This window comes from Narcine bancroftii, chromosome 5 (assembly GCF_036971445.1).
Source record: "Narcine bancroftii isolate sNarBan1 chromosome 5, sNarBan1.hap1, whole genome shotgun sequence".
Taxonomy (NCBI): Eukaryota; Metazoa; Chordata; class Chondrichthyes; order Torpediniformes; family Narcinidae; genus Narcine; species Narcine bancroftii.
In genome coordinates this window covers 95,880,590-95,895,291 of record NC_091473.1, presented here as the reverse complement: position 1 = coordinate 95,895,291, position 14,702 = coordinate 95,880,590, and the positions used below count along the sequence as shown (strand labels likewise).

General features: G+C 41.7%; 1 protein-coding gene across 1 annotated transcript in view; it reads right to left on the bottom strand.

Moving 5' to 3' along the window:
* LOC138763749 (cystathionine gamma-lyase-like) overlaps positions 1–14,209 on the bottom strand; it is a 109,781-nt gene extending 95,572 nt beyond the window's left edge. Inside the window, exon 1 of the mRNA XM_069938450.1 lies at positions 14,178–14,209. Within this exon, the coding sequence (XP_069794551.1) occupies positions 14,178–14,194 (17 nt within the window). The 5' untranslated portion in view covers positions 14,195–14,209. The remainder of the gene's footprint in view (positions 1–14,177) is intronic.
* Positions 14,210–14,702: the final 493 nt, after the last annotated feature.

Sequence of the window (14,702 nt, the reverse complement as noted above, 5' to 3'; positions counted from 1 at the left end):
CCTATTCTAGAATTGATATGTTCTTATTGTTGGCATAGATTCAAAGGAGAGTGCAAAAGACTGAATATAAGGCAAGACTTTTATCAGACCATTCACCCTTGTTGTTGACAATTGCTCTAGAGGATATTCCACCAAAAACATACAGATGGAGGCTGAATGCCATGTTGTTAAAAAGGCAAGACTTTGGGAATGCATAGAATGACAAATTATAATATACTTCGAGACAAATGCAAATTCTATAACAAATTTATATTATGGGACACAATGAAAGCCTTCATTAGGGGACAAATAAATTGGTTACATGACCAAGATTTTAAAAGAATACTGTCGGGAAATAGAGCAGTTGGAAAAAGAGAAAGTAACTATAGAGAAAGATTTAATGAAAAGGGAAGATATGGAGAAAAAAGAGAGAATTGACAGAGAAAAAAATAAAATATGATATGTTGCAAACATACCAAATAGAGAAATATATTATGAAAACAAAACGATATTATGAATTAGGAGAGAAAACCCACAAAATTTTGACTTGGCAACTAAAAACAGAACAAGCAACAAGGACTATCATAGCAACAAGGAAGGAGGATAAACAGATCTCTTATAACCCATTAGAGATCAATGGAAATTTTAAGAAATTTTATAAGCAATTATATCAAACTGAAAACCTAGGAAATAGCGACAAAAAAATGAATTTTTGTCAAATATTGAATTACCCCAATTACAATTGGAAAATCAAAATAAACTACTAAAGCCCCTGACAATTACAGAAATACACAATACACTAATGACACTGCCAAATAAAAAAGCACCAGACAAAGATGGATTTCCCACAGAATTTTATAAGGTATTCAACAATCTACTAATTCTGCCCCTCTTAGAGGTAATGAAACAAGTGGAAGAGGCTCAGAATTTGCCTGACTCATGTAAAATAGCAATAATCTCAGTAATTCCAAAAACAGGAAAGGACCCATTGTCACTGGCTTCATATAAACCAATATCTCTACTAAATACAGACTATAAACTAATTGCAAAACTACTAGCAAATGGATTAACAGATTGTGTACCGAAATTAGTGAAGTTAGATCAGACAGTATTTGTTAAAAATAGAAGAATGGCAGATAATGTGTGTAAATTTATTAATTTGATTCACACGGAACAAATAAACAAAACATCAATGTGGCAGTAGCTCTTGATGCAGAAAAAGCCTTTGATAGGGTTGAATGGAGTTATCTTTTTAAAGTACTACAGAAATTCAAATTACCGGAAAAATTATTAATTGGATCAGAGCACTGTATGGATAGAGTTCAAAGCTTCCAGCACCACCTCTTGCTAGCAGTTGGTAGGAAGACCTTTTGATTTTAGTGCTAGAGTGATAGCTTTCCAGATTGTACCATTACTGCGCTCCACTTGACCATTACCCCGTGGGTTATAGCTTGTAGTATGACTTGTAGCTATATCCCTATCAAGAAGCTATTGCCCAAGTTCAAAACTCATGAAAGCTGACCCTCTGTCACTATGAATGATGTTAGGATAACCGAAAATAATGAAAATCATATCAAGACATTTAATAACAGAACTAACAGAAGCATCAGCACATGGTATAGCGAAGGGGAAATGAGAGAATTCATCAATGATGTTAAGGAAATAGGTATTCTTATTATTTGAGGGTAGTGGTCCTTTTAAATCTACACTGAGGGGTTCAAATGGTCTAGATGCTTTAATCAACATGGAAGTAAAAGGTTTATAATAGTTTGGTTTCTTCTTTCTTTGGCTTGGCTTCGCGGACGAAGATTTATGGAGGGGGTAAAAAGTCCACGTCAGCTGCAGGCTCGTTTGTGGCTGACAAGTCCGATGCGGGACAGGCAGACACGATTGCAGCGGTTGCAAGGGAAAATTGGTTGGTTGGGGTTGGGTGTTGGGTTTTTCCTCCTTTGCCTTTTGTTCGTGAGGTGGGCTCTGCGGTCTTCTTCAAAGGAGGTTGCTGCCCGCCAAACTGTGAGGCGCCAAGATGCACGGTTTGAGGCGTTATCAGCCCACTGGCAGTGGTCAATGTGGCAGGCACCAAGAGATTTCTTTAGGCAGTCCTTGTACCTTTTCTTTGGTGCACCTCTGTCACGGTGGCCAGTGGAGAGCTCGCCATATAACACGATCTTGGGAAGGCGATGGTCCTCCATTCTGGAGACGTGACCCATCCAGCGCAGCTGGATCTTCAGCAGCGTGGACTCGATGCTGTCGACCTCTGCCATCTCGAGTACTTCGACGTTAGGGGTGTAAGCGCTCCAATGGATGTTGAGGATGGAGCGGAGACAACGCTGGTGGAAGCGTTCTAGGAGCCGTAGGTGGTGCCGGTAGATGACCCATGATTCGGAGCCGAACAGGAGTGTGGGTATGACAACGGCTCTGTATACGCTTATCTTTGTGAGGTTTTTCAGTTGGTTGTTTTTCCAGACTCTTTTGTGTAGTCTTCCAAAGGCGCTATTTGCCTTGGCGAGTCTGTTGTCTATCTCATTGTCGATCCTTGCATCTGATGAAATGGTGCAGCCGAGATAGGTAAACTGGTTGACCGTTTTGAGTTTTGTGTGCCCGATGGAGATGTGGGGGGGCTGGTAGTCATGGTGGGGAGCTGGCTGATGGAGGACCTCAGTTTTCTTCAGGCTGACTTCCAGGCCAAACATTTTGGCAGTTTCCGCAAAGCAGGACGTCAAGCGCTGAAGAGCTGGCTCTGAATGGGCAACTAAAGCGGCATCATCTGCAAAGAGTAGTTCACGGACAAGTTTCTCTTGTGTCTTGGTGTGAGCTTGCAGGCGCCTCAGATTGAAGAGACTGCCATCCGTGCGGTACCGGATGTAAACAGCGTCTTCATTGTTGGGGTCTTTCATGGCTTGGTTCAGCATCATGCTGAAGAAGATTGAAAAGAGGGTTGGTGCGAGAACACAGCCTTGCTTCACGCCATTGTTAATGGAGAAGGGTTCAGAGAGCTCATTGCTGTATCTGACCCGACCTTGTTGGTTTTCGTGCAGTTGGATAATCATGTTGAGGAACTTTGGGGGACATCCGATGCGCTCTAGTTTGGTTTACACTCCGCACAAACAGGACACTCGTTAGTTAGTTTCTTGACATCTTCTAGTGTGTACGGCAAATTGAGGGACTTCACATAATGATAAAATCTAGTGACCCTCAGGTGACATAATTCATCGTGAAGATATTTTAAATGGTCTAGTTTCGACTTGCACAGGTCATGCGAGAAAGGGCGCCTGGAAGGTCATTGAATTTTCCTGGGCAATAAAGTATGTCGTAATCATAAGTAGAAAGTTCAATTCGCCAACGCATAATCTTATTGTTTTTGATCTTGCTCCTCAATTTAGTGTTGAACATCTAGGTGACAGATTTTTGATCAGTCAACAATGTGAACTTCCTTCCAGCTAAAAAGTGTCTCCAACAGCAAATGGATTCTACAATTGCTCGTGCTTCCTTTTTGATAGAGGATTGCCTGATTTCCAGCCCATGTAATGTCTGAGAGAAAAAGACCACAGGTCTACCAGCTTGATTTAGCGTAGCTGCTAAGGCCCAGTATGACACATTAGATTCCACTTGGAATGGTAAATCCTCATCAATAGCTGACAGTGTTGCTTTGGCTATATCCTGTTTGATGTTTTCAAAAGCACGGAGGGCTTCTTCAGACAGGGGAAAACTAGTAGTTTTAAACAGTGGCCACGCTTTATCTGCGTAGTTGGGCACCCAGTGAGCGTAATAGGAGAAAACCCCAGGCAACACTTGAGGGACTTTTGTGTCCCAGGTGGGGGTAGATCCATGAGTGGTCTCATTCTCTCTGGGTCAGGGCTGATCTCTCCTTTTCTCACTACATAGCCTAGTATGGCTAGGCATTTAGTATGGTGTAGACACGTCATTGTTAAGGGTTAAGTGCAGATGCTTGGCTACCTGGAGAAATTTTCGTAAATTCTGATCATGATCATTTAAGTCTTTGCCACATATAGTGACATTGTCCAGATAAGGGGAGGTGGCTCGCAAGTTATGAGCATCTACTAGTTTGTCCATCTCCCTTTGGAAAACGAATACACCATTGGTAACTCCAAAAGGGATTCTTTTAAACTGGAAAAGTTTGTCATCTGCCTCAAAAGCAATAAACTGCCTTTCATCCTTGTGAATAGGCACCTGATGATAAGCTGATTTCAGGTCAATTGTGGAATATATTTTGAACTGTGCAATCTGGTTTAACATGTCTGAGATACAAGGCAGGGGATAAGCATCTAGTTGCGTAAACCTGTTTATAGTTTGGCTGTAGTCCACGACCATTCTAGGTTTCGCGCCATTTTTGACAACTACAACTTGTGCACACCAAGGATTTGTACTGGGTTCGATGATTTTTTTTCTTTCAATAAACACCTAACCTTGTTCTTAATAAAGAGTCTGTCCTCTTTGCTATAGCGCCTACTCTTTGTAGCTATAGGATTACAATCCAGGGTTAAATTTGTAAAAAGACGTGGTCTTTTAGAGTCAATAACCCGCAAGCAGCTTCTTGGGGTATCGTAATCGATGAAAATGGGCCATTAAATGCCAATATGATACTTTTCATTTGGCATTGGAAATCTAATCCTAAAAGCATCGGAGTGCACAGACTGGGGAGCACGTGCAATTTGAAGTGTGTGTATATCAATTTCCCTGTATCTTTAGGGTTATTTTACAACAACTTGTAGCATCTTGTTTTAGTCCAGAACAAGCCATAGAAATTCTGCGCTTAGACGGATATAAGATAAGATTCAATGCACCAGAGGTCGTAGGATGAATATAGCTGTCAATACTGCCTGAATCAAACAAACACTCAATAGGCTCCCCATTTACCTCCACCTTTAACATGGAATGCTTCAGGTTGTGTGGTCCATCTTGATTAATCGTCATGGATGCTAGAATAGGGTCTCTCCATGGCGATGATCTGTCGGAATTTGCCTCATTGCTGGCTGTTCCACTTACGATTTCAGAAGAAGTAGAAGAAGAGGGAGAAGAGCTAGATGAATCATTGGCTCTCCAGGTCAACAGAGCAGTGTTGTGGAGGCACCCCTGCTTAGTAGTAGTACTTGAGTGCTTCTTCTACTTCTTACTCTTCAGCTCACGGCATGAGTTAGGCGAGGACTTTTGCGCATGGCAGGCTCTGGCCCAGTGCCCTCGCTTCCCGTAGTTGGCACAATTGGCTTGCCGCACAGGGCACTGAGAGCGAACATGTAGCGCCAAACCTCAGAAGTAGCATCTTCTGTGGTGGTTTTTATGCTGCAGTTTAGTGGCGCTCAGCAGTGTATCGTCTCCGCGGGTGGGTCTTGGGGATGTCGCTTCAGTACCTCTCTCTTTCTCAAGGGCTTTAGCACTTTGAAGTGCAGACTTAAGCATCTTCACTTGTTGTAGAGCTGCATTAAAGGTTAGGCCCAGGGTTTCCAGTAAATGTTGCCTGATGTACCCCGACTCCAATCCACTTATGAATGCGTCCAGCATCAAGGATTCTCTGTGGGATTCAGCCGTGACATTAGTGCAAGCACAGGCTCTGGATAGCCCTTTTATTGTGAGCGCGAAAGCATCTTCACTCTCTCCATTTTGTTGTTTTCGAGTGCGAACAAAGTATTTTGTGGCATATCATAATAGGATCGGAAGAGATTCACTGCATTCTGACAGACAGCTGAATCTCTAACCACGGAGTAGGGTAATTCTCCGAGGAGGGCCATGAAATGGTCCATTTTTGCTGCGTCTTCCACAACATTGTTCACTTGCATATATACTTCAAAACACTGGAGCAAGTGGTGAAAAATTTCTCCAGCTCGGATGGCATCTTGATCTATCTTGAGTCTTCCAGGTTTCAGGGAAGTATCCATGATTGAGTCTGTTAATAAAATTGATATGCCATAGACATGGACCAGTCAAGTATTATACCAATAATGGGCTTTTATTAACAGACTAGAACCACCTCTTCTATCTTCTTCAGCATGATGCTGAAACAAGCCATGAAAGACCTCAACAATGAAGACACTGTTTACTTCCGGTACCGCACGGATGGCAATCTCTTCAATCTGAGGCACCTGCAAGCTCACACCAAGACACAAGAGCAACTTGTCCGTGAACTACTCTTTGCAGATGATGCCACTTTAGTTACCCATTCAGAGCCAGCTCTCCAGCGCATGATTCCTGTTTTGTGGAAACTGCCAAAATGTTTGGCCTGGAAGTCACCCTGAAGAAAACTGAGGTCCTCCATCAGCCAGCTCCCATGACTACCAGGCCCCCCACATCTCCATCGGGCACACAAAACTCAAAACGGTCAACCAGTTTACCTATCTCGGCTGCACCATGTCATCTGATGCAAGGATCGACAACGAGATAGACAATAGACTCGCCAAGGCAAATAGCGGCATTGGAAGACTACACAAAAGAGTCTGGAAAAACAACCACCTGAAGAAACACACAAAGATCAGCATGTACAGAGCCATTGTCATACCCACGCTCCTGTTCGGCTCCGAATCATGGGTCCTCTACCGGTATCACCTACGGCTCCTAGAACGCTTCCATCAGCACTGTCTCCGCTCCATCCTCAACATTCATTGGAGTGACTTCATCGCCAACATCGAAGTACTCGAGCTGGCAGAGTCTGCAAGCATCGAATCCACGCTGCTAAAGACCCAACTGCGCTGGGTGGGTCACGTCTCCAGAATGGAGGACCATCGCCTTCCCAAGATCGTGTTCTATGGCGAGCTCTCCACTGGCCACCGAGACAGAGGTGCACCAAAGAAGAGGTACAAGGACTGCTTAAAGAAATCTCTTGGTGCCTGCCACATTGACCACCGCCAGTGGGCTGATATCACCTCCAACCGTGCATCTTGGTGCCTCACAGTTCAGCAGGCAACAACCTCCTTTGAAGAAGACTGCAGAGCCCACCTCACTAACAAAATACAAAGGAGGAAAAACCCAACACCCAACCCCAACCAACCAATTTTCCCTTGCAACCGCTGCAACCGTGCCTGCCTGTCCCGCATCAGACTTGTCAGTCACCAACGAGCCTGCAGCAGACGTGGACAAACCCCTCCATAAATCTTCGTCCGCAAAGCCAAGCCAAAGAAAAAGAAGAAGAACCACCTCTAAACTGGCCAGTGGGAAAGAATTTCCATTTGTTATACCAGTACGGTGGAGTATCTCTACATTCATAACCAATAGCAAGCGGTCAGTATAATAGCCCCCCCCCCCATTACATCATCACAGATGTCATAAAGAAATAAGTTATTTTTTACAGTTTAAATGGTCATGTGACACTATTAAATCTTTTTGGATACAACTTAAAGAGGTTTTAGAGAAAATTTTTAAGATTAAATTGTTGATGGAACCAACATTATTTTTATTAGGTAATGTTAAAGTGTTGGGTTTGAAATTGAGACGTGTTTTTGAGCCTTGGCTGTAGCGAGAAAATGTATAGTGATTACATGAAAAAATTAGATTGATTTAAGTTTGCAACAATGGCATATGGAATTGAGATCGTGTATTCCATTGGAAATGAGATAACATATAATTTACGTGAAAATTATCTTTTTTATCAGAAAACGTGCAGCCCTTATTTGGATGATAAGGGTTTAAAATTTTGAACTTTCTTTGGCACGTTGTGGTGGTGTTACCCTAATCTGTGGCATTTAATTAAGTTATTGATGGGTGTATCACCTTTCTTTCTTTTTTCTATCTTTGGTGTTGGGGTAGTAGGGAGAGGGTGGATTGGAGGGAGAGGTATTGGGGTGGATGGGAGGGAGTGGGGATTTACTATATACCACATTGTTTTTGTATATGAAGTTAAATATTATTGATATAAAAAAATTATATTGAACCATTCTATACCTAACATTAATATTTTTTGTCATATTTTCTTTACATAATTGCTTCCAGTCATTTTCATCCATTGTCTATTTAAATCAACCTCCCATTTTAATCTTGATTTATGAAATCCTAATTTGGGAGCAAATTTTTGAAGTAATCTATACAATTCTGAAATAAACTTATTAGTACTCCCTTTACTTATCAATATTTCTAATTCATCCTACCAAGGTAATATAAAATTATGACCTAACTTATCAATCAAAAAATTCTTTAATCAGAAAATAACAGAGAAAAGTATTATTTGGGACATTAAACATTTCTTTTATTCATTGAAAAGTAATACATTTATTAACTTCAAAACAATCTTAATTCTCAATTGATTCCAAATTTTCAAAAATTGACTATTCATAAAGGAAGAAGTCTATTTTGACATAAAGGCATTTGTAGAGAAATCAACATATCTCATAATTTATCTTATTCCATAATTTAATCAAATGTTTCAGAATAGGCATATCTCTAATACCCATTAACAATTTTGAAATTAATTTATAAATGAAGTCCTGCATAGAATCTTCTCCTATTTTACTCAATTCTATTTTAACCAAAGCTGAGAGCTAACCTAAATCAAACATATCATTAATAAATTTGAGTTGAGCTGCTCTACAATAATTCTTAAAATAGGGAAGTTGCAAACCTCCTAATTCATGTTTCCAAGTCAGTTTTTCCAAACAAACTCTTGCCATTTTTCCTTTCCACAAAAACTTCCTAATACTTGAATTCTTAATCTTTAAAAATGTTGATGAATCCAACAAGGAATTGACTGAAATAGATATTGAACTCTTGTAAAAATATTTATTTCATTTTAATACAATTAGCTCTACCTACTAAAGTTATACGTAAATTATTCCATTGTAGCGACCCACGGTCTACTCTGCAGTCCAACACAAGTAGCGACATCAGAACACGACGATTGAGCAGACAGTATGGGCCTAGACAGCCTTCTTCCCTCGGCCACAATGGCAATGGAGGAAATGGACCAATCAGCAATTGACAGATCATTAAGCTACCAATCTGTGATTAGCAGAGTGTAGGCCACGCCCACTGATAATGTAGCAGCAAGGCTCAGCTGGCCTATTAAAGGCAGAACCAATGACCCAATAAATCAGTACTGTTTGTACTCTCGAGTGTACATGTCTTCTCTAGACCTCTAAACCAGAGCTATAACTACAGCCACATGCTACACCATCTATTTAAGTCATTTTTAATTTTATTAAGTAAAAATAAATAATTAAATTTATATAAATTATTTAAATCATTATGAACTTTAACCTCTAAATATTTAATTCCATCACCTGACCACTTAAATGTAGCAAATTCCCTACACTGGGTTTAGTCCCCTTTAACCAAGGGCATAATTTCACTTTTGTCCCAATTCACCTTATATCCTGATATTTCACCATGTTCTTCTAATCTTATATATAATTGATGCAAAGAATTTATAGGATCCATATAAACCAAAATATCATCTGCAAATAAATTAATCTTGTATTCCTCTTGACTAACTTTTATACCCCTAATATTAGAATCTTTCCTTATTAACTCTGCTAAGGGTTCAATTACTAAAACAAACAATAGACAATAGGTGCTGGAGTAGGCCAATTGGCCCTTCAAGCCAGTACTGCCATTTATCGGATCAAGGCTGATCTTTCCCTTTCAATAACCAATCACAGCCTTATCCCCATAATCCTTAACTCCCTGCCCACAAGAGCCTTATCCAACTCCTCTCTTAAATCTAACCAATGAATCTGCCCCCACTACCCTCTGTGGCAATGCGTTTCACAAACCTACAACTCTCTGGGTAAAAAAAGTTTCTCCTCATTTCTGTGTTAAATGGTCTTCACTGTATTCTTAAAATATGCCCTTAAAATATAGTCCTAGTCTCTCCCATCATTGGGAACATGTACTCTGATTTCACCCTGTCAAACCCTTTGATAATCCTAAATACCTCAATCATGTCTCCCCTCATCCTTCTAAACTCCATCGCATATAATCCCAGTCTTTCTAATCTATCCGCATATGACAATCCTGCAAATCCGGGAACTAACCTTGTAAATCTGCGCTGCACTCCCTCTATAGCAAGTATGTCCTTTCTTAAATATGGGGACCAGAACTGGACCCAATACTCCAGGTGAGGTCTCACCAGGGCCATGAACAACTGCAGGAGGGCTTCTCTACTCCTATACTCCAATTCCCTCTTTATGAAAGCCAACATACTGTTTGCCTTCTTCACCACTTGCTGAACCTGCATACTAGCTTTTAATGACTGGTGAACAAGTACACCCTGATCCCTTTGCATTACCCCATTCCCTAGCTTAACTCCATTTAAATAATACTCTGCTCTTTTGTTTCTGCCTCCAAAATGGACAACCTCCCATTTACTCACATTAAACTTCATCTGCCATTTTTCCACCCACTCCCCTAATCTGTCCAAGTCCCCTTGCAATTTCCTGACATTCCTCCTCGCACTTTACACTACCACCCAGTTTAGTGTCATCTGTGAATTTGCATATGCAGTTATTAATCCCCTCATCCAAATCATTTACATAAATGATAAACAACTGAGGGCCCAACACCAACCCCTGCGGGACCCCACTCATCACATTCTGCCATCCAGAAAATGACCCGTTTATCCCAACTCTTTGTTTCCTATTTCTCAACCAACTATTTATCCATGACAGCACCCTACTCCCAATACCATGCTCCTTGATTTTGCTAACAAGCCTCCTGTGTGGGACTTTATCGAAGGCTTTCTGGAAGTCCAAGTACACCACATCCACTGGCTCTCCTGAGTCCACCCTCCTTGTTTCATCCTCGAAAAATTCCAGGAGATTAGTCAAGCAAGATTTTCCTTTAACGAACCCATGCTGACCAGCACCGATACTATTATTCCTTCCTAAGTGTTCTGCTATTTCTCCTTTAATGATGGATTCCAATATCTTCCCCACCACCGACGTCAGACTGACCGGTCTATAATTTCCCGTATTCTCTCTCCTTCTATACCTTTAATTTCAGCTTCAGAATACTTAAGTTGCATTGCTTCAATCCCTTGAATCAGTTTGGGCTTCTTCCTTTTCATTTTCTGCTCCCTCCAATTCTTCCTTCTCTATATCTTGATCATCTTTTTGTTCCTCTGAATCACTTGAAGACCATCCTGATTCAATGCCTAATTGAATCAATGGATGAATGTGGATCTGACTAGCAATGCTAGTGACCAGAGACTTAGTTGGTTCTACTGTTCCCAATAGGGAAACAGGCTGCTCTGTTATGCTCATGTGCAAAGCTTCGCGCATGCACAGTTGTTTCTGCAATATCTGCAGTTCGATTGTCTTCTTCTGGACTTCAGCGCTAACTTCACAAACTCCCCAGAGAAATGGCACTGGAGTCGCATTAATCTTTGCCGTTGCAGCGCAGGTCACTCTGGAAGGAAGAGGAACTTGAGCCCAAGGATCCATCATTAAAGTAGGCCCAGCTTCTTCTGATCTCTCTTCTTAGTTGTTTGTGTTTTACCTTTTCTTATAGCCATTATATATCGATTGATGAACAAATCACAAAGGTCTTAAGTTTAAGAAAAAGGTAAAAATTCTATTTTTAATTGGGTTTTAATTAATTTGGCCAGGAGAGGTGTATTTCCACGATTCCAACCTATGCCATCATGCCACACACCTCCCCCCTCCCCAGTATCCATGGTTCAGAGTATATTGGACAGTGGATCATCACAAATCTCCCAGCCGGGTCAGTGACCAAACTCCAGACCACCACTGGAACATTTTTCCCTATGAGGATAGCTTCTCCCCAGATTTGTAATTGAAGGAGGGCATCACCACCTGGTCCACCTACCCCCTTTTTAACTTTCCATGTTCTTAATTTGTGAGATGGGTCTCCTGTTGAAAACCTAGACCTACCAGCATTTTTTTCCTTATCATTCCATTTATCCCATCTATGTTAAATCTTATGAATTTAATTGTCTTATCCATTACCCCAGGACCTCTCCATTAATTTCCAATTCTTACTTCTTTTCTCCTGATACTTATCTTCCATCTATCTTATCATCCTTGGGCCTCTGACGCAGATGATCACACTCCAAATAAACCTTAAACCAACTAAAAAAAACTAGAACCAACCAATCAGGCAAAGAGAAAAACCAGAAACACCCCCGGTATTTATCCCCCCCCCCCCCCCCCGCTCCTCTTCCTTCTTGCACTCCTTTTCCCTTCCTGGCACCCAATCCCACACAACTGCCGCCAACTCCCCAATTAATATGGAGTGTACCTAATGGACCCATCTATCTGTTACTCTGTTTCTTCCCCCTTCTCAGAGCTCCCCTTATTCTTTCTTTATTTAACTTTGACATTTATGTTTTAAACAATACAAGAATAAAACATTCCCATCTATGTTCTTAACATTTGCAACATATACAACCCATCATCCTAATTTCTTTCCTATTAATATTTACATTTAATTCTGAGAGGGCGGCAAGTTTTTAAACATAATTCATTGCCCCTCTAGCATCCCTCCTGGTCTTGTTTTTTTTAAAGTTGCATGGTAAAGGAGGGTTAACTCAATCCCTTTTTGCTTTAGATTTTTTTTGAACTGGATCAAATTCCTTCCTTTTTCCCCCATGTTCAGCTGGTTCCTTCCTCTCCTTTGATCCCCTTGCCACTGCCTGCAAAATTTGTTCCCTATCCTGGAGGTGAATGAGCTTGACCAGGATGGAGCGGAGTCTTTGATCTGGGATCGGGCAGGGGGTAGGAGACCGGTGGGGTTTTTCTGTTTCCAAATTATCCCCAATTTGGTCCCTCTCCAGTACTTCTGGGATCCATCTTTTAAAGAATCCCACCGGGTCTCTCTCCTCTGCATCCTCCTTCACCCCCACTATCTTGATATTATTTTTCCTACATAATTTTCTAAATAATCAATTTTTCCCATATTTTTTCACTCCCTCTTTCTAATCTCTCTTCCATATTATCTAGTCTCTCTTCCATCACCGTTACCCTTTCAGTTACATTATCTAACCTTTCTTTAATTTTATTCTGTCCCACCACCAGTGTTTTTAATGTTATTTTGCATTTTTTGAATAGCTTCCATAATGTCCCTGGTCGTGGGTTCCATTCTCTCTGTCTTCTCACCCCTCCCACTTTCCTTGTCTCTCAGTCCTTCTTCTCTGATTCTTCTTCTCTTTCTCTTCCTATCTCTTCCTCATCACTCTCAAAAGTTGTCAGGCTGGAGCTGCCTGCACCTCGTGACCTTTTCTCTCTCCATTGTGTCCCCATGTCTCCCCAATTGCATTGTTCCTATCACCCTGATGCCTCACCCCTCTGATACTGCCTCAACTGTGGACTCCTCCTGGCCCTTGCTCAGATCTTTTTTGTCCTGTAAGAACTTATCTTCTCTGTTGGTCCACCATTTCCCCTCTGTTGCCACTACTACCACCATCGCTTCCATGGGCACTGGTTAGTCCTGCTGTCCGTGGGCCTCCACCACCTCACAACCCATGCTCGTTGATGCTCCCGCTGCCTCAGTCGTAGCCTTCCTCCCCCAGCCACCTTGCAATCAAATCTTTTTGGGGCCCTCTTCCCCTACTCTCCTGGGTGAATCCTCTTCTTTCGGGAAGTTTCAGGGCTCTGCTATCGTCACCATTGTCATCCTAGTATGCCCAGGGTTGCCCTCTTCACCTCCACCACATGGTGAGTCTTTTCCTCTTTCTTTTGCTGTCTTTTTTATTTTTCCTATCTTCTTTCTTTTTCTTCTCACTTTTTCTTCTATTCATTTTCCTGGTTGCCTTCTTTTTGGATTATTTTTATTTTCAGGTACCTTCTTTTATCTGTCTTTTATTCTCTTTTCCAAACCTTACAAGCCACTCACCATTATTTTTTTCTCCACCTTAGCCTTCTCTTTCCCAAAAAAACAGTCCCAGTATATTTAATTACCTCTTGTTACTGTAGTTTCTTGACTTAGGAACCATTCTTGTAAACCTTTTCTAATCACCTTTTAATGCCTTCACATCCTTCCAATAATGAAACAACCAACAATGATGCCTACCCACTCCCCTGCATCACTGACATGGTAAATGAGATCGCCCAATTTCAACCATTGATCTCAATTCAGCCTACCACCAACTCCAAATCCGTCCAGAGTAAAACTCATACACTTCCTTTGAGGCAGATGGCTGTCTCTACCACTTCCTCGGTCTCCCCTTCAGGATAACTGACTTCCAGAGGGAGATGGACCAAATAATGGATGACTATGGGCTAAAAGCCACATTTCCTTACCTGGACAATGTGACCATCTGCGGCCATGACCAGCAGGATCATGACACTAACCTGCAGAAATTTCTCCAGATGACCAAAAGCCTCAATCTAATATATAAACAAAAGAAATGCATATTCAGTACTTCACCTGCCATCGTTGGGGAGAATGGCATCATTGGGCCCGACCCTGACTGCATGCACCCCCTAATGGAGCTCCCATTGCCCCATACTCTCAAGGCCCTGAAAAGGTGGGTTTCTTTTTGTATATTGCCCAGAAGGCCCCAAATTATGCAGACAAAAGCCACCCCCAGTGAAAGCTACCCTGGCAGTGGAAGCCCAAACGGCATTCACATGCATCAAGGATGACATTGACAAGGCGGCGATGCATGCTGTGGATGAATCCATCCCCTTCCAGCTGAAGAGTGATGCATCTGACTTCACCCTGGCTGCCATGCTCAACCAGGCGTCAGGCCAGTGGCTTTCTTTTCCTGAACCCTCCTGGGCCCCGAACTTGAGCACTCAGCTATTGTGGAAACTGTGTCCCAA